The 19,996-nt window shown below is 38.7% G+C and overlaps 1 protein-coding gene across 2 annotated transcripts; it reads right to left on the reverse strand.

Moving 5' to 3' along the window:
- Nucleotides 1-3,615: 3,615 nt before the first annotated feature.
- On the reverse strand, nt 3,616-11,171 carry oprd1b (opioid receptor, delta 1b). 2 transcript variants are annotated; one of them, XM_053494604.1, is made up of 4 exons: nt 10,923-11,171; nt 8,637-8,770; nt 8,418-8,537; nt 3,616-4,594 (listed from the first exon to the last, which is right to left on the reverse strand). In XM_053494604.1, exons 1-4 carry the CDS (start codon nt 11,150-11,152, stop codon nt 4,065-4,067), a joined length of 1,014 nt encoding a protein of 337 aa, XP_053350579.1. In that variant the 5' UTR covers nt 11,153-11,171; the 3' UTR covers nt 3,616-4,064. The 2 variants fall into 2 exon arrangements, with proteins under 2 accessions (XP_053350579.1, XP_053350578.1); XM_053494603.1 differs by having other exon boundaries at nt 8,418-8,770.
- Nucleotides 11,172-19,996: the final 8,825 nt, after the last annotated feature.

Genomic DNA, 19,996 nt, shown 5'->3' on the forward strand with positions numbered 1-19,996 from the left:
AGGTTAGCAATGTGTCAGGAAAATTACCATTGATTGTTGAGAATAACCCCAAGATTGCGGGCAGTGACCGAAAAAGTGGTGTGATTGTTGTCCAGGGAGATCATGAGATCCTTATAGGGTAATGAATCACCTGGCTTGAACAGCAAATTAATTTTACTGAGATTAAGTTTCAGCTGATAAGCTGTCATCTGACATGAGATCCAAGCCAGTGGCTCAAAGAGGAAAGGAGAAAATGAGTTGCATGTCATCTGCATAACCATGGTCTGAAAAGCTGTGTGAGGATATGACCTATGAAATGTAACCCCGTATTTTAAGGTTGTCACCAACCAAATTGACTGAAATGCCTACGCTCCCAGTAAGTCATGTTTCTATACCAATATAATTTTTTTAAATATAAAATACCCTCCCTTGCCAAAAAAGATTTCAGCTCCACATTTAGCTTTGATTACAGCACATGACGTGATGTCCGGTTCATGTGTGAAAATGATTTCTCATGCTCCCAGAACCACTCTTACAATTTAAGTCCTGGAAAAAACACACATGTAATAAACTGGTTATTAAGTACATTCAGGTCATTAGCTGACTTCATTTTATTGCCACGTAACATTGCTGTGTCTAGACTTAACAAACTGAAACAACCCCAGATCATAACACTGCTTCCAGAGGCTTGTATAGTGGGCCAATGCATGATGGGGAATTTGCTTTATGCCCTTCTCTTCTCATCCTGACACATTGCTCTAGAATAGGGTCAACATGATTATTTTCCATTGCTCCAAAGTTAAATCCATATACTCTATACTCTTTTTTTTTTTTTCCTTTCTGAATGGCCTCACTAATAAGTATTTTTTTTCTTATGACCACAAATATGATGGTTTAGCATAATCCTTTTAAAAATGTGTTAAAGGGTTCTTAATCCAGAAATTTCACACCTTTCACAGCTTATGAAATGGTGAATTTTTAAGGGGGCAGGAAGAAATTTTTTTGATTATGATTGTATCGTTGCCTAAATGTAATAAGCTATTCTGCTAGAACAAAGCCTATGTCTAACCACAAGTTTCTGAGATACTTTGCTAACTAGAATTCCTTACCACCAGTTTTAAAGAGCACCCCAAATTAACCTATGATGTAATCTGAAATTTATTTAGATAGTGGTTTTGATGTCCTTACAGTCATTTTTAGGATTTATGTTAACATAAAAAGACTAGTTCATGGATTATATTTAAATTTATTTTCACAACTACTACTTTGAAGAAGTATACATTAGCAAAACAGCTAGCTCATTTTTTAGTAATTTATACAATAATTAATGCATTATATCACAAAATACACATTTCACCAATATCATATATAAATGATTACAATATCAAGCCAACACTGAAGTTATTATAATTTTGTTCCTGCTAATGTAGATGCAGGACAAATAAGCCATTATAAAGAAGCTGTACATGGTCGGCAGAGGAAGCTTGACTACTCACAATGAAACACACTAAAAACCCATGCCACGTTGGCAAAACATAGCACAAATAGATTTTGAAATCTCCACTGTTAGATAGCTAGCTAAACAAACATATAAGCAAATACATTTATTAATTTATATTGTTATATGTTAATTAATTAATATGAGCTTACCATTTAATTATCTTACTAAATTTTAATTAAAATGCCTAGAAAAATGTCAAAATTTGTTGTACCAATTAATACGTAAATAAAATAATTACCTCCATCCAACATTTACATTCACTTCATTTCTTTCATTGTATTACATTAACAACAAAGTGGCCCAAAGGAAATTTTAAGTTTAAAACACTAATTTTGTAAATTGTCAGTTACAGCAATTTAATGATTTTATTGAAATGAAGCCCTGCATCTGTCACTGTGAAGGTAGTGGCCTTGTGCTGATTTTCCTTCTCTTCAGCCACAGTAAGACACCCAAAGTGCCACTGCGTGCATGAGCCACTGGATCGCTTCTGCAGTCTGGCCTACATTTGGCAAATTAATACTTTGTTCTCTTCATTCTCTGTACTGTAGATTTGATGAAACGTCTTCTCAAAACATGAATAGTCTCAACAACAATAGTGGCAGTCTAGTTTGCATACAAGAATTCATTGTGCAGAAAATCTCATTTTTCTGTGAGCTTGTTTGTAGATGACTACCAAAAGCACTCTGATGAACAATTTTAATGTTTATGCATATGTTGGTGTATTTCTTTGTTTTCTTTTCTGTCATCTCTTGTGCATTACAGTAAAATAGGGATCAACCAGAGTCCAAAAATAAGTAATTCTTTACACAATTGATTTTGACATTTTTCAGACTGTCACTGATTCACTATGATTAATTTCTTTTAGTACAGTCTATTTTTCCAGTCAGTCATAATTTCTCTGTTTCACTTTTTTCACTTTGCATGTTTCAGTAAGCTGCTTACAGCAATGAGAAATAAACTTACATTTTCACAGCAAGTTGTCTGGAACTATGAAACCTCTTAGACCATAGGTTGTTTATAAATTATTAGAATGTTTTGTGTTTGTGCCTGCAATATGTTTGTGGACACCTGATTATTATACCCATTCAGTGCCTGCAAAAGTATTCATATCTCTTAAACAGTTGCCACATTTTGTCATGTTACAACCACAAATGTAACCTTTAATTAATTAAACTTACATTTAATTGTAATTTTATGTGATGGACCAACATGAAGTGGCACATAATCGTGAAATTAAAGGAAAATTATAAACGTTTTATAACATTTTTTACAATAATAAATGTGGCATGCATTTGTATTTAGCCCCCGTTTTACTCTAATAAAATCCTGTGCCTACAGAAGTCACCTAATTAGTAAATCCAAACATTTAGGATGACAATTCTCCAGTGCATGCAGGTTTCCCGAACTCAAGTGGTTAACAACTTAACAACTCACTAATGTTTCTCAATTATTACCAATGTTCAAGGATTATTTTGCTGAATGAGGCCACTAGTATTAAGGAATACTTTGCCACTAAAAGGTGTACTTGGTCTACAGCAGTTTTTCGGCGATGCATGTAAAAGTAACATCCACATGAATGAATGTCAGGACCCAAGTGTTTCTAACAGACCATTGTCCAGAGCATCAAACTGCCTCTGCCAGCATGCCTTTTTATGATAGTGCATCTTGGTGCCAACTCTTTCCCAGGTAAGTAATGCACACTCACCTAATCATCCACAGAAAAAGACAACATGACTCCTCATAACAGGCCACTTCCTTCCATTGCCCTGCAGCCCAGATCTGATGCTCAGGGATACAGGCACTCAGACAGGTCTGTAGATACACACAGCTCGATATGGAGCAAGCAGTGACACAATGTGTTTTTTTTTTGGCAAATAACTTTGTTTGAGAAATTTATGCATCAGTGGGTCTTTTGTGGGATTGGAAATACCAGAAATACTAGTCTTTGCTCCACTTACATATATCAGTAACACTGAATGCCCCGGATCCTGTCACTGGTTGTCCTTCCTTGAACCACTTTTGGTAGATACTAACCATTCTATGCTGGGAACACCCCACTAAACCCGCTGTTTTGGACATGCTTTGACCATGTCCTGAACTTTTTAATGTCACTAAAATCCTTACACTTGCTATTTTTTCTGCTTCCAATACATCAACTTGATGTTTACATTCTGTGTACTAAATCCCACCACTCAACAGATGCCATTGTAACAAGAAAACTAGCGCTATTCACTTCACCTGCCAGTGGATTTAACGTTATGGTTGATCAGAGTATATCGTTATTGAATAAAAATTGGGCTGACAGTTAAGGGTCTATAATTCTAATATGATTTTGTCCAAAAAGATGTTGATTTTACATTGAGAAGTCATATGAAAATCAACAAGAGTTTATTCTGAACCTGACATCTCTCTTAAGCTTTTTCTGGCCATTCCATATGTTACGGCTTATGTGAATTCAGTTTTAACTGTCCTCATCTTTAACAAAAAATTACTGGGCGACTCAAAACTCAGTAGTGGAGATTTGAGTCCACTCAGACTGTAGGTCGTGTTGGCTTCTATTTGGTGATCCCTGGACCAGGACTAGTCATGTGGCCTTTCTCACTGAATCTACTAAGCCACAGACCGAGGCGGGTTCCCTCATAGTGTTGCGATTTTGGGAAAACCTGCGCTGGTCCATGTGAGAGCGAAAGGGCAGGCAAAATTCTCGAAAGCATCTTTTGAAGTTCTCATCCAGGAAAGCATAGAGCACTGGGTTTAGGCTGCTGTTCATGTAGCCCAGAGCAATGCATAAGTGCCAGCTAATGACCACAAGTGGGTTTTTCTGGTCAATTTTTATAAAGGCCTTTATTATGATGAAAATATGGATGGGTGTCCAGCAGATGATGAAGGCTGCCACCACTACCAGCACCATATGGGTAATGCGGCGCAAATTCTTGTCTTTCTCTTTGGAACCAGAGAGCAAGCGTACACTTTTCAGCCGCAGAATCATCAGCCCATAGCAGACTGAGATCACCAAAACAGGCACCACAAAGGCAAAGATGAACACACAAATCTTCATCACATTGTCATAGTACTGCCCAGGTTCAGGGAATTTCAGCATACAGGTGGTGTTACCTGAGGAAAGATGGAAAGTTTAATAACAATATCCTTACAGATGTAACAGTTTATATTTCTTTAACTTTGAGTCTTGGCTGGCCTGACTTAGGCTTATAGTCTTTAAATTATAATGAAAAAAAAACATTATCAAGACTTTAACACCAAGCAGGAACCAGGTAACTATATGAACAAGTCTTGGTGTTTACATGTAGGTCTTCAATAAGCAAAAATGCAAAAAAAATGTATCTTATTAATATGTTCCATTAATTAAAACAATAATTTCTGATTACAGTTTTAATTCAATTTGTCTCGCAAAAATGTATTTAAGCACTAGGAGTAAATTATTTACCCTTCCTAATTTACAGTTATGCGCATAATCCTAAAATGGCTAAGATGATGATACTTCTGTGAATTTTTTTTCCATATTTTTCCCACTTGAATGATTAAAATCATAAGATAAGATACAATAAACCTTTATTAGTCCCACAAGTGGGAAATTTGTTTTGCCACAAGTGGGAAATTTGACATTAAACAAATCTTAATATTACACAAACATAACACATGTCAATTAAAAGTGCATTCAATTTTAGATAATAATTTTATTCATTAAATAAAAAAAAGCTGTCCAAACCTCCCTGGCCCCTAAATCTTATTACTGGTTGTGCCACCCTTGGCAGCAACAACTGCATTCAAGCATTTGTGATAACTGGTAATGAGTCTTTCGTATCGCTGAGGAGGAATTTTGGCCCACTTTTTTCACTCCAAAACCTTAATTTTGTGTTTTTGATCCATTTAGAATTGGGCTTGGTAGTGTGTTTCAGGTAAGTATCCTGCTGCATAACCCAAGTGCACTAGAGCTTTAGGTCATGGACTGATGAACGGATATTTTCATTCAGGATTTTTTGGTACAGCACAAAATTCACAGTTCTATCAATTATGGGAAGTCCTCCAGGTCCTGAAGCAAAGCAGCCTTCACCATCACACTACTATGTTTGATGGTTGATATGATGTTCTTTTTATGAAAGGTTTGTTAGTTTTATACCAAAAGTAATGGGACACACACTTTCCAAATCAGTCCACAGAAAATTTTCCCAAAAGACTTGGGAATAATCAAGAATTCTTTTGACAAATGTAAGACGAGCCTTTGTGTTTGTTTGGTCAGCAGTGTCTTCCACCTTAAAACTTTTGCATGGGTGCCATCTTTACCCAGGTTCATTCTCATTATTCAATCATAAACCCTGACCTTAACTGAGGCAAGTGAGGCCTGCAGGTTTTTAGATGCTGGGTTCTTTTATAAGCTCCTGGATGATTTGTTGTTGTGCTCATGGTGTATTTTTGGTTGGGTGGCCACTCTTGGGGAAGTTAATCACTGTTCCAAGTTTTTTCCATTTGTGGATAATGGATTTTACCATGGTTCGCTGGATTCCCAAAACCATAGAAAAGGTTTGATAACCCTTGATACATGTCATTTACTTTGTGTCTACCCTGTTCCCAAAAAAAAGAAAACTGTTCCCATTCATGTACATTAGTATGATATTGTGGCGTGGGCGGGGCGGCGACTGACGACCAGCATGCCTTGCGGGGATGTCGGTGTGTTCACCATGATGAGGAAAGGTGTTTGGGTTAGTGGCTTCGGCCCTGTTTGTGTGTGTGGGGGTGTGTGACGTGTGAAATGTGCTCCAGTTCAGGCTAACGCTGAATTGGATGTAGGCTCCTGAGTGAATGTGCTGCTCATGCTCTTTGTTAGACTGCGTGTGTGCCTAATAAAGTACTCCCAGCCATTGCATTGGGCAGCAAATAAGCTCACTCGTCTCTCCACCATCCTTTCCGGCGTAAAAACGCTACATTGGTGTCAGAAGTGGGATGGAGAGTAACAGGTTGGAGCGCACTCCGGAGAACCTTCTTAAAATCCAAGCGGGCCGCCGAGTAGCGGAGCGACTACTCCGAAAGAAGCGTTTTTCCGACGGCGCTAAAGCGAGCACACCACGGCAACCAACGCGGAGCGGCGAGGTGAAAATCCCGGCACTGGAGTTCGGGGCGGAGGCGGACGTTGCGCAAGCGCCAGCTACAGCTCCGTGCGCCGTCAGCCGGCGAAGCGACGGCGCGGGTGACCGTAAGGAGGCGCTGCGCGAGGCCCCGCCGGACTACCACTGCAACGTTCTCAGGCCTGAGGGACAGCGTACACCAGCAGCCACTAAACTAGCGCCGGGGGGACGATTAGGGAGCCCCGCGGGGCTTTACATCGACTGTGTGCTGGACGGCGTCTTACTGCGGGCACACGTGGACACCGGCTCCACTGTTTCGCTGCTGCGCTCTGGAGTACTGGGGCCAAGCAAGCGTGTTTGCCGACGGCCTGATCCTGCCTTCAACATCCGCACCGTTGCTGGGGGCTATGTGAAGGTACGGGCGTGTCGCACAGCGCGAGTCCAGGTGGGTGGACGAACTTATTCCCACGGGTTCGTTGTGGGAAATGTCAAGGAGGACTGCGTTTTGGGGTTGGACATTTTGGATAAATGTGGTGCGATGCTGAACTTGTCCAGCGGAACTCTGCGTGGTAACTTCGGGGTAGCCAGGTTGCTCGGACCCAAACCACAGCCGAACAGGTTAGCAGCACACACCCGGGGGCGGAACTTCCGGTAGCAGACCGAGCGGGAAATCTGCGCGCTAACACCGGCGCTGTACCTCGCCGGCCGGGCAGCAAAGCGCATGGCCGGTACTGCGAGCGAGTGGAGCGCCGTGTCGACGTAGAACCCTCGATGCAGGACGTTCCCCCTGTGCAGTCCTCCAGGCCCTCCGGTGGTGATCAGCCGTCCGGGCCAGCGTGCAGCCGTGTTACTGCATCACCCAGAGCGTCACCAGCAGTCGCTCCGCCGATCTCACAGCTGAACTGTGAACCGCTCATCGCCAGGCAGAAGGGCCCCACCCAGCGCTCGCGGGCACTGCTGCAAGACTTTCGGGTGGGGGCACCTATGGGGCGAATGGGCGTGGACACTCACAGCCAGGGGCAAGATTTTGCTGCTGGCAAGCAGGTGTGGGTGTGTTCCTCCGGAAGGAGGAGGAGGGGGCTCTCGGCCGGGCGTGTGTCTCACTGGGTGGGCCCCTGTACGGTAATAGCTCGGCTCTCCGATGTCATCCACCGGGTGTGGTTGGCAGGGCGGGCACGAGTTTTGCTCCACCGGGACCGTCTTGCGCCTTACCAGCCGCACGCCAGGGAAACATCGAACTCTGTGGAGGCCGGACCGCCTCAGGACCATGTTCGCGTTCATCCCTTACCTGCCAAAGGACGCCGGCGTTCCCACGGCCACCGCTGACCGCCTCCACGCCTCCGAAACAAAGTTCGTCATGGTGACCAGGGACGGTCACAGCTCGGGTAGGGGCAGTGTGGCGTGGGCGGGGCGGCGGCTGACGACCACCATGCCTTGCGGGGATGTCGGTGAGTTCACCATGATGAGAAAAGGTGTTTGGGTTAGTGTGGGTTACTGTGGGTTACTGTTTGTGTGTGTGGGGGTGTGTGACGTGTGAAATGTGCTCCAGTTCAGGCTGACGCTGAATTGGATGTAGGCTCCTGAGTGAATGTGCTGCTCATGCTGTTTGTTAGACTGCGTGTGTGCCTAATAAAGTACTCCCAGCCATTGCATTGGGCAGCAAATAAGCTCACGCGTCTCTCCACCATCCTTTCCGGCGTAAAAACGCTACAATATCTTAGATACAGTATCATCGTGTTTCCTTTTTATGCAGATTTAAACATTAACCATGTACCTTCTACTGCTTTATAAATAAAATAAAACAATTATTATTACTTGTAATTGACATTATTAGATTAATTTTAGAAAGCACTTACCATTGTCTCTCACGGTTACAGCAACTATCATGATTGGAATACCTACGGCAGATGCCAGGATCCAAATGCAGACGTTGATGATCTTTGCTTTGACGGGGGTCCTGAATTCAAGAGCCCTAACTGGGTGACACACAGCAATGTAGCGATCTACACTCATCATTGTTAGAGTAAAGATACTGGTAAACATGTTGTAGTAGTCAATAGCAATGATTATTTTACACAACAGCTCCCCAAAAGGCCAGGTCCTCATCAGATACTTGGCACTCTGGAACGGCAGTGTGCTGGTGGCCAAAGCGTCTGCCATAGCCAAATTAAAGATGTAAATGTTGGTTGCAGTCTTCATCTTAGTGTACCTGTTGAGATATCATACAATTGTTGATTTGTTGATTTCAATACAATTATTGTCCAATTTTAAGGTTATGTTAAATAGAAGCCAGATTCACTTAAACTTTATGACGTGGGCAGGCGGTTGAAGATGGATGGAGAAATGGATGTATAATGTATTCTATTTCATTGTTGTCTTCATGTGTACATAAAAAAACTAAGAGGATTGATGAATTCTTACTGTAAACAATAAGCCAGTAATTCATTTGTAAATAAAGCAATCGATAAAGACAAGCTTTCATCTGATTAATTAGGCATTCACCCTCCTCTGTGTGTCATTACAAAATGATTACATCTTTCTGATGTAGGAGCAATATTAGTGTCTTAACAAGGCATAACGGCTATCAGTTCAAAACTCAGAAATAGATGTGTGGTGTACTAGAGTCTCAGGGCAAAACAGAAATGATGTAAAATGCAATACCTTTAATATTTTATGGATATTGATTCCTGTTCATTCTAATTATGTTTTTGAAGGTTTAATTAATGGCTCTGTTGAGAGAACATAAGTATCTCGTTCATTATCATAATATGTATTAATGATCAAAAATAAGGCTTTAAATCTACACAATGTTCAAAACACTTGGAGGACTTGCTTTTTTTGATTGCTTTGCAGTCCCCTCCAAAAGTCAGATTTAGTTTTCATAATTGTTTTATTGACTATGCCCAATGCTTGTGTAATGACCCTGATTGATTTTTTTTGCTATTTTTTGAGCTTTAAAATAGTTTGCTTTTCTCTCATAAGTCTTCTGTTTGTCATGTTGTTTTATCCTTTTTAACAGGAATTATTCATCTTTTCTTAGGTTAGTAATAAGTATTATTACTTATGCTTAGCACTTAAAGCTAGCACTTAAAGCATAAGTAATAAAATTGGAACATGTGTAGGTTTAATCAAAGGTGCCACGTCGAAAGTTATTTAACCCATCTAAGTGTATGTTAGTTTAATTGAAATATAATGTATTTAGCAGGAGTGTTTTAAAGTGCCAGTACTTTTTTTTTTGCCAGTCATTACAAACTGCCAGTAAATCCTGGAGCAAGTGAAACATATTTCTGGGGACTGATGAAGTACAATTCAGTATCTGTCTGTCTGTCTGTCTGTCTGTTTTGGTGGATGCCAGGAGAATGCTAGCTATCAGAATAATGCATTACCAGCAGAGCAGAGAATTGGAAAGTTTGATTGGAGAGGAATACTCGTCTGTGTTTCTTTTTAAGAGTTTGTTTCAGGCTACTTAGTTCCAATGAAGAGTAATTATAATGCTTCAGCATTAACAACAACTTTGTAATAATATCCAGGATTATGGAAAGGGATGACCAACACTAAACAGTATAAAATAGGTGTAATAGTCATACATACGTACACATACTTCTATACATTGACTTACACTGGGAGGTAAAGAGAGGTGATGAAGCTTTATTTGAAGGCAAGACACTACACATAAAAATAATTAGTCACATAAATCATTTTTGTATGTGATTTAGGCAATTTTCTAGCAGAATGCTAACCAAGTCAACATTTTTTGAAAACAGACCAGATATGTACCAGATATTGTTCAATATTTTAAAATAAACTACTGAATCCCTATATCACTTGTATGATGATATTGTTATTATGTTATTATGCATTTCTGAGTCTTTTTACTGTAATTTGTCTTTACAGCATCAGTTTCTGATGTGTTGTTGACTTCTTCATCTTCACTGCCTAGAAATGTTTGTGCTGTTCACTTGGGTCTAAAAATCTAAAATTCTGGTTTGCAATTTGGATTTGTGCTTGTATCAACTCCATCTCATTGTGACAACTTAGACTTTTATTTACAGCTTTACCACATAATTAAAGACGGGTTTTGATGGACATGAAAACACCATAGCATATAGCAAAAGAGCTAAAAGAAGGTCCAATGAAGAAATGCCGATCTCTTCCTCTTCCTCTAAACCCAGTTCTACTGTATCTCCGGAATGCTCAGATGCTCTTTCTATAATTGGTTGTTAAGAGTAACAATTTAAAGTAACCCTTCATCTTACTAAATGTGCATGTCTATTTTATTTTAGCCTTTTTGACTTGCTGTCTTTTTTGTTTGTTTGGTTTATTTGTTTGTTTGTTTGTGGTGCACTAGAAAAGACCCGTACCTCACCACTCCATACATGACCAGTACGTTTCCCAGCAGTCCCAGCGCGCAGATGGCGGAGTAAATCGCCGTGACGGAGATGGCGATGATCATAAACGTTCTCTCGCTGGCCGCGAGCTGCTCTCCGGTTCTGTTCGACAGAGCTCCAGTTGGTTCCGTAAAGTTGTCATTATAGTCCGTGATTATATAACGGTCACCAAAACCGCTCCCGGTCACTGCTGGAGGATCCATGACGTCCCTCCGGAGCCCCTCCGAGATGTAAATACAAGAGATTCGGCTGGCTTGTATATTAAGTCCTCGTGCTGCTTTCCCGAGGTTTCGCCTCACGAGTGTGAGAACAGATGCGCGCAGCGGGCACGAGTCTGCGCGCGCTCAATAACGCGCACAGTGCGCTGGCAGGAGCCTTTTACACGCACGCGCTTTTTGGAGGAGCTCTGTTGGCGCGCGCGAGGAAACAGACCATGGAAAAACAACTATTATCTTCTGCAGAAGGTTGGCTTTATTTCTATTGTTTTTAAATAGATGGACTGTTCCAGTAGGGTCTCCTGGTTGTTTACTTACCAAACCAACTAACCACAGTTTTTTCCCCTCGTCATCACACACACCAGATGAACTAATCACAACACACCAGAACTAATCAGCTACTTAAATCTTCCATGAGTTCACTAAGAGTGACTAACATGTCCAGGACAGAAAGTGTTAACAACAGTTGTGTTTGGTACAGTAAAATCCAAATATATGAGCCCCTCTCAAATTAACTGTAATCTCTAGTAATGTTCCATGATCTCTGTTTTTGCTTTTCAATAACACAGACTTCGATCCATAACATTTACTTCTTTTCAGCTATACCCACTTACAGAATTCTTTTGCCTAACATGAATCATGCATAATCATTCCTTAAGGGAAATCACCATGTCTTTGTGCCAAGGGAAGGCTCTCAACTCAATCATACTCCCTGTACTGTACACTGTAGCATCTTATATAACACACCAGACTCAACTAATGAGCTAGTCAATAATCATTTTCAAATTCAAATTTAATTTTATTTGTCACATACACAGTCATACACAGTGCGATATGCAGTGAAATGCAGATACGACTGCCCGTGACCTTAAAAAATAAAAGCTTATAAATACGATAAGAAATAAATATGAATAAAAAGAAATACAATAGAAAATAAATTTAACTAGGATGAAAATAAAAATATCCTGTACGAATAAGGACAAAACCTTTTTTTGTCCTCAAATGTCACTCTTTTTTCAAGAGTTGAAGTGACATTTGACCTCCTATTTACTTTAATAACTAGTATGTCAATAGTATACCCACAAAATTTTGGGGCTTTATACAGCCACATGCTATTCACAACAACACAGTAATGTGTTTTGTGGGATGGACAGTTATCTCTGTCGCAGCCAGGAAAGCACTTCTGCTCCCTGAAAGCACTGAAGGCCAACACAGAGAAAATGAGGAGGAGCTTCTTCCTACAGAATATTCTGGCTCTAACAGACAACACCCCAGACTAATCTTTTTTACATATTGCAAGTTAACCCCTTTAACACAACTACCCCAGCTATTAGTGCTCACCCTACTTCCACTGCTCTCTTCCTGTAGGAGATTGACCCTCTGTACTTGTATATTTATACTTTGATGTCTAATAATCATAACTGCTGCTGCCACCCACATGCCAATATTATTGTTTATTATAGCATTACATTACTACACATCTCTACATATTTTTGCATGCACATATTTATTTTATAAAATTGTTGTATTTTTTATTACTTTATATTTTTATTCTTATATTTCTTCATTCCCTTATTTTTATTTGTGTTTGCACATTTTATTCTTATTTTCTATTTGCAACCTTCAATTTGATTGTATTGTGGATTTGATTTAACTACCATAGTTAGTTTAATTAATTACCTTAGTACCTTTACAGTCAGTACACTTTTATGTACTTCTTTAACTTTCTTTTACTAATGTCCATAAGGTGAGTTGTTTTCCGAGACACTGGTTTTGAGGTAAAATAGTGTTTATACTTAAGAATTATAATTAATTTTCTACAGATCTCTTCTGGACTTCACTTGGTAAAGGAATGATACCCATTAGTGCAGTGAAAACACGATGATATACAGTACCACTGACACAGTGAGTGATACATGTTTATTACCCATCATACATAATATAGTTACATAAAATATTATTAATATACAGTAATTATATATTCTTTGTAGATAGTGATTATGCAAACAAGGATACACTGCTGGCTCAGTTAATATATCTATTATGACTGCTGCAGGTCTACAACAATCTCTCTATTTTGTTTTACTTTTTTGTTGTTGTTGTTGTATTTTCAGTAATGATGCATGAGAAAGGAATATTGTCTCTGCAGAGGCCAATAGCATAATAAACATTTTAAATTAATTGAATATTTTGTTATTTCAGTGTTGTTTTTACACATAGTGCATAATAACATGATCAATGCATATAAATGACTCTCAAAAGAAAAAGACAGTAATCACGGAGAACACTGTGCTGGCATGATTTGGCTCCACTTGTCTGTAATGTCTGGTAATGTTCCCATCCACAGGGTACAAAATCTCACTGAAGGGTTTGATGAAAATTATGTAAATCATATGCTTTGGCCTTAACTATCACTATTAATTTGGCGATTAATCAGAACATCTATAGGAGATTTTGAAGTGACGTTTGAGTCAGCACTCCAAAAACCTTTCAATTTCAGAAAAATTAAGGAATATATATGTTAGATTTAAGCACTATGCAAATTATATTGTAGTGCAAATCCATCAATTGCCGGTGGCCACTGATTATTGTAAAAGCTACAGCTAACAAATGTACTCTTCTGTTCATTTCAGGCCTTATGCCTTTCATAATTCATTGGAGCAATTCCTTGAAATAATCATTACAAACCTTACCATCAGTTAGAAACCTGTAGGCAGAAATGTAATGTCCACAAAGCACCTTTGAAGTTTAAAAGAATATATTAAGATGCAGATGACCCAGTGTGGTTGAGGGCGTACATAAGATGAGGCAGGGTTGTGGGTTAATTATCAGTAATGTGAGGCACAGAACGAACAAATACCATTACCATCTTATTATTTTCCTGCTTAATTTATCAGAAAAGGTATTAAATTCAGCCTTAGGAAAGATATACAGAAAAACAGACCCTTAAATTCTCTTCATTTGATTTTAATATGATAAATATCTAAGATATATAGGGTTAGTTATAAAGGCATTGCTAAGTACATTTTCATGTGTAAACAATCTAAGTTTATTTTTATTCTATTTTATTGATTAATTTTACACGTTTACACTGTCACTTTTATGCTAGGGGTCGCTACATCAGATCATTTGATCTGCAAGATCTGCCAAAGATTTTACACTGGATGCCCTCCCTCTTACAGCCCTCCTATTTTCTAACTAGACTTGGCAGTGCCTGGGTTGTATAAAGTGTAGGGTTAAGGGTCTTACCCAAGGACCCAGCAGTTTCAACCTGCTGGGGGTGGGGTTTGAACCCCTGCCCCTTCGATCAGCAACCTAGAGCCTGCGCCAAGACGGCCTAAGCAATCTAACTAATATATTATTATTTCAGTCTTCTGTTTTTCACACTCTACAGTAAAATTGGTTTTAGCGTACATTAAAGTTAGACATAAACTGATGCTCAGGCATTTCTTATCTGGTATTCAGTTCTTAAAGCTGGATGCTTACTTCTTCCTTCTGTTGATTAGGTTTTGTGTTTCTATATTTGGATTTTAATGAAATATATTATTCACTGTTATATTATTCACATATAACTAGTTTGTATGCTTCAGTGTAAATTTATGATTTTAATTTCCCGCAATGGCTTCTTCCTTTTTTTCTTTTTCTTTTTTACATTAATTGAATTCCTGTGGAGAAAGTTATTCCTTCTGTACAAATCCACTAATGCATCTGTATGTGATATCCCACAGGGCTTAGCCGTTGTGGTGGTATTACCCAGGGAGGAAACAGCACATTAGACGGGATGGATGACACAAGCTCATGGGAACTTATTAGCTCTTTTTTCTCCTATTACAACAGCATTTTCAGCCACACAGAACACACAGAGCTCCCTGCTTCTTATCCTGTCATGAGCATGTCCATAGGGACACATCACTTTCTCTCTCTTTAGCAATTTGTTTCATGTTTATTTTATTAGTTTAGCAGATTTTGCACATGTGCCATAAGCCACAAACAGCAATGCACACAGGCTTGTGCAATGTGCAGCTTTGCAGCCCTGATAGCCCACACAGCAGACAGTTAATTCACTCCCACATCAAAACAAAAATGCTCCTCAAGTGTAAAATTTCATTAGACAGCTCGGTATGCTTTATTTATTTATTAGTCTATTTGAAACATTTTTCCGTTATAAGGTTCAGCAATTGATCCACTGGCACGTAAGACATGCACATGTAATCATTTAAACAGAAAAAGAAAAGGAAATATATTTATTCAGCTTTATGGATAGTTTCTTAAGGGTGAATCTCTTATGTAACAATAATATACTGTAAATTATATCATATCTCAGATGGAACATCTCAAGGTATTTGCAATTTTACAGGTCAGTATTCTTGCTCCCAGAGGAACTCTTAAAAGCTTGATTGAGATGATGCATAAAATACACTGCAATTTCTAGGACATCTGCTCAGTCAAGCAAAGAACATTTTGTGCTGTTCCATTAATCAAAGCCAATGATATAAAATATAAGGACACTAAATGTATGTGTACCAGTGTCCATTAGTGTAATTATGTCACTGACTCACATCATAAAATACAAGGTATGTTAATACAAACATTGTTTCCAAAATCATCACTCTTATGTATGCTATCCATCTTTTTGGAAATAGTACAGTACAGGCTTTACTGAATATATACTTGAGTCAACCTGTTCAGTGTAGCTGGAAATGTAGCAAATAGATGCACTGTATATCCCATTTTATTAATGCTTTCCACTTGATTTTCCTTTAGAATGTGGCTGTGTGGATTCGTTTATTTAGTAAAAGGCAAGATTAGACACTGAGTAGTGAAGTGTGAGTTCAGGGCTTTAGCAATCCAGGTATTCATTTACTTTGATTTGTGCACTAACCCATTGTCATGGTGAAATAGGTTTAGTTTTATTTTCTCTTAGCCCCACAAATGGAAATCTTAATACTAAACTTTATAAATGCATTGTATACAGTTGTGTGCTCCAAAAACTGGATTGCTGATTAAAAATGAAGCTTATGTATAAATTTTGACAATGTCCACTGTTAAAAGCAATATATAAAGAACATGGACACCTACCCACACAGTGTTAGATTATAACCTTTACATCTGAAATTTCAGTACTTCAGCTGACATTATGGCCACGAAACACTTAACTTTGTTGAGACAGAAAAGAGAAGTGGGTCTGATGAATTTCTGCACAATTATACAAGGATTGAACTTGTCGGCCTTTTATGAGCAATAGATGTCATGAAAACAAATAGTGGCACATTTTTGCAGTCAGGTGAAGCTGCACAAGACATTATCATAATAAGGGAACAGTGTACGCACAATATCTTGCAGATGTTGTAAAATAGCTATGGTTATTTGATCTTATAGTGCCTTGAACAGACTAAATATCTTTTACTCAATGACTGTCAATTTCACTACATCCATTTCTTTGCTGGAAATAAATATTATGAGTTAAAGGCATGCACATAAACTTGGAATTAATTAAATTATATAAACATTACCCTTTGTTTAGAAAATGTTGTGGGTTTGGCCAAACTAAATGTGTTTTTGTGAAATAGACATGGATACATGTTTTTTTTTATGCTGTGAGATTAAATCAAAAATCAAGCTTGCTCATACCTACTGTAATCCTGCCACCCAGGGTGTATTCATACTTCAGCCATATTCCTAAAGCAGTTTCTGAAGAACATATAAATGAACTGTTTAAATGTATAGAAGGTGATTAGATGTGGGGAATCCCTAAATAGCAGCATGACTACTTTAGAGTAAAAAGCTAGATGTAATCATTTGCCTGAAAAATAAAAATACAAGATTTGCCTTCCAATGAATGAGCACAGTGTGCAAAGAAAGGTAGCAAGATCTAAATATTATTAGGTTCATTTGGACTAAAAATGATTGGAAGCTAGAACTTGTTACAAAGTGTATATAATCTGTATATACTGTAAACAACCATTATTACACAAGAACATCACATGCTTATGCAGTATGTTAATGTTTGAAGCTTAATAAGATTCTAAAGGGGGGGGGGGATCAAGTGGCTATCATTTTTTGGGGTACATCCCCATATTCAAGCAAAATCAAAGTGATAAAAAAACTTCTTAAAGCAGAAAAAAAGGATTATTGTGCCTTTGCCAAATTCATTTGTGAATGTGTTACAGCACACTGGGCAAATGTGTGGCAATATCAAGATGAAGATCAGCAGGCTGAAATAGACTGGAACTTGCACACAAGGTGTTATGATGTAACATCCCGGCTACAATTTCTAAAGCTTTTTCAAAAACTGTAAAAGTTTTACAGCCAACTTATCCCAAGAGTGCAGACCAGCACTATATGCATTACGTGGAGTAACAGCTTTCACTTTCTTGTGTATGGAACAGAGACAGGCTGTGGAGACAGAAAAGAGTGGTGACTGAAGGTCTGAGTTATAAAAAGGACTTCAAGCAAACTGGATTTTCAGGGAGGAAATTTCAGATGTAAATGGAATAAATTTTAAATGAGAAAGGACTGCTGTCCTAGAGTCAATAAAAAAAGAACATGCTTGGCAATCATTTTTTTAATTTCATAGCAGAACACTCCTAAAAAAGTAACCAAAATTTATACAGCATCTCTACACGCAATAAAGTACAAATGCAGATACAATTAAACAATTATACATATAGTTTACAATCATAAAACAACAGTAAAAGACATTGGTGTGATTACAGATTTCAGACTTTCATTTGTGCCTCATATAGATAATATTTCTAGGATAGCCTTCTTTCATCTTAGAAATATTGTCAAGATCAAGTCTATATTGGTATATGTTTTTGTCACTTGAAGGTTGGATTATTGTAACACAATAATGTCTGGATGTTAACTTCAACCTCTTTCCTGATATACTGAACTTTCAGCCTCCTAACACAAAGTATGATTGCTGATAAATTCCTGCTATCCGTTATCCACTCCTTTATTGCATTGGCGGTATGTTGGGCACATTACTATGCTGGCGACCCATCCACCATTCATCTTCAGGGGGTTCTCAAACTTCAGACAGGCCTGTACTTGTGCCTTCTGAGGAGGAGGACCTTGCAGCACTGAAGGATTTTAATCCATGGCAGCCTATTGTGTTACCAATGGTTTATTTGGTGACTATGCTCCTCCTGTATAGTTCTAAACTAATTCTTGACTTGACATGATCATCCTTACCCCATGAGGCGATATCTTGCACGGTGCTCCAGACCAAGGGCAATTGATGGTTATTTTGGATTTATCCATTTGCCAATAATAACTTCATAAGTTGTCTCCTTCTCACCAAGCTTCTTGCTGATTGTCTTATAGCACATTCCAGCCTTGTGCAAGTCTATAATTCTATCCCAGACATCTTTTGACAGCTCTTTGGTCTTGCCAATGGTGGTGAGGTTTGAATGGAAGATTTTGGGGACAGGTGGCTTTCATACACATAATGTGTTGTTGTTAGGAGACCCTTCTTAAATAAATCTGTGTACCACATGAGCACAAAACCAGTCTGAGGAAGCCAGAATTATTGTTGGTTAGTAGGGAATAAAATACTTCTTTTACTCACTAAAATGAACCTTAATTTATGACATTTATATAATGTGGTTTTTTTTCTTATTTTTATAATATGTTTGTTTGATATTCTGTCTATATATCCTTTGAAATGAACCTCACTCACTCATCGTCTATACCGCTTTATCCTGTATTCAGGGTCGCGGGGACCTGGAGCCTTTCCCAGGAGGCTTAGGGCAAAAGGCGGGGGTAAACCCTGGACAGGGTGCCAATCCATCGCAGGGCACACACACTCACCCATTCACACACTACGGGTCATTTGGGAACGCCAATCAGCCTAATCTACATGTCTTTAGACTGTGGGAGGAAACCGGAGTACCCAGATAAAACCCACTAAGCACAGGGAGAACATGCAAACTCCATGCACACAGAACTGGGAATCGAGCCTGGCCGGGAATCGAACCTGGGCCCTGGAGGTGCAAGGCGACAGTGCTAACCACTACACCACCGTGCCGCCTGAAATAAACCTATTATATAAAAAAAAAATTGAGATGTGTAAGATGACTAATAGAACAAAATCAAGATGGTTTTGGAATTTTTTTGTCTGTCCGTTTGTTTGTGCACTTAACACGTAAAAACTACTAAATGAATTAAAATGGGGTTTTCATGGGTCTATCTGGCCGAGTTTGAGGTAACATATGGGAAGAGAAGATATGCTAGTTTGAAATTTAAATGGAAAATGCCTTTATACTGTACCATTAAAAAAATGGACAAATGAAAAGATGGAAAAATCATTAGTACTTTTTAAGATGCATCTAGTAGGTAATATTTGAAACCACATAACCCTAAGAATAAACTAAACTTCACTGTCTCCCTTTCTGTGTCTAATTCCTAGAATATGTTGGTTCCAGATTTTTGGTCAATTTAATTACTTACATCAGATTATGAAATATTTTCACATATACATCACCGCTCTTTTCTTGTGCTGACTAACCTGTTTGTTTTTTAGCTGTAAAGATATTTTATATTCATACTCCATGTATGGGTTTATACAGCTAGCACAGACAGTTAAACTAATCCAATTTCCCTAGTGCAGTTACTGTAGATTTCCATAACATGGCTGCATGTTTGTATACATTTTTACTGAGTATATGAGTTCACTGTTTTTATCATTTGCATTATGTTTAACATGGGGATTATAAATTGATTAACGACTAATTGGGCGGCACAGTGGTGTAGTGATTAGCACTGTCGCTTTGCACCTCCAGGGTCTGGGTTCTATTCCTGGCCAGGCTTGATTCCTGTCTCTGTGTG

Source organism: Clarias gariepinus, chromosome 4 (assembly GCF_024256425.1).
Source record: "Clarias gariepinus isolate MV-2021 ecotype Netherlands chromosome 4, CGAR_prim_01v2, whole genome shotgun sequence".
NCBI lineage: Eukaryota > Metazoa > Chordata > Actinopteri > Siluriformes > Clariidae > Clarias > Clarias gariepinus.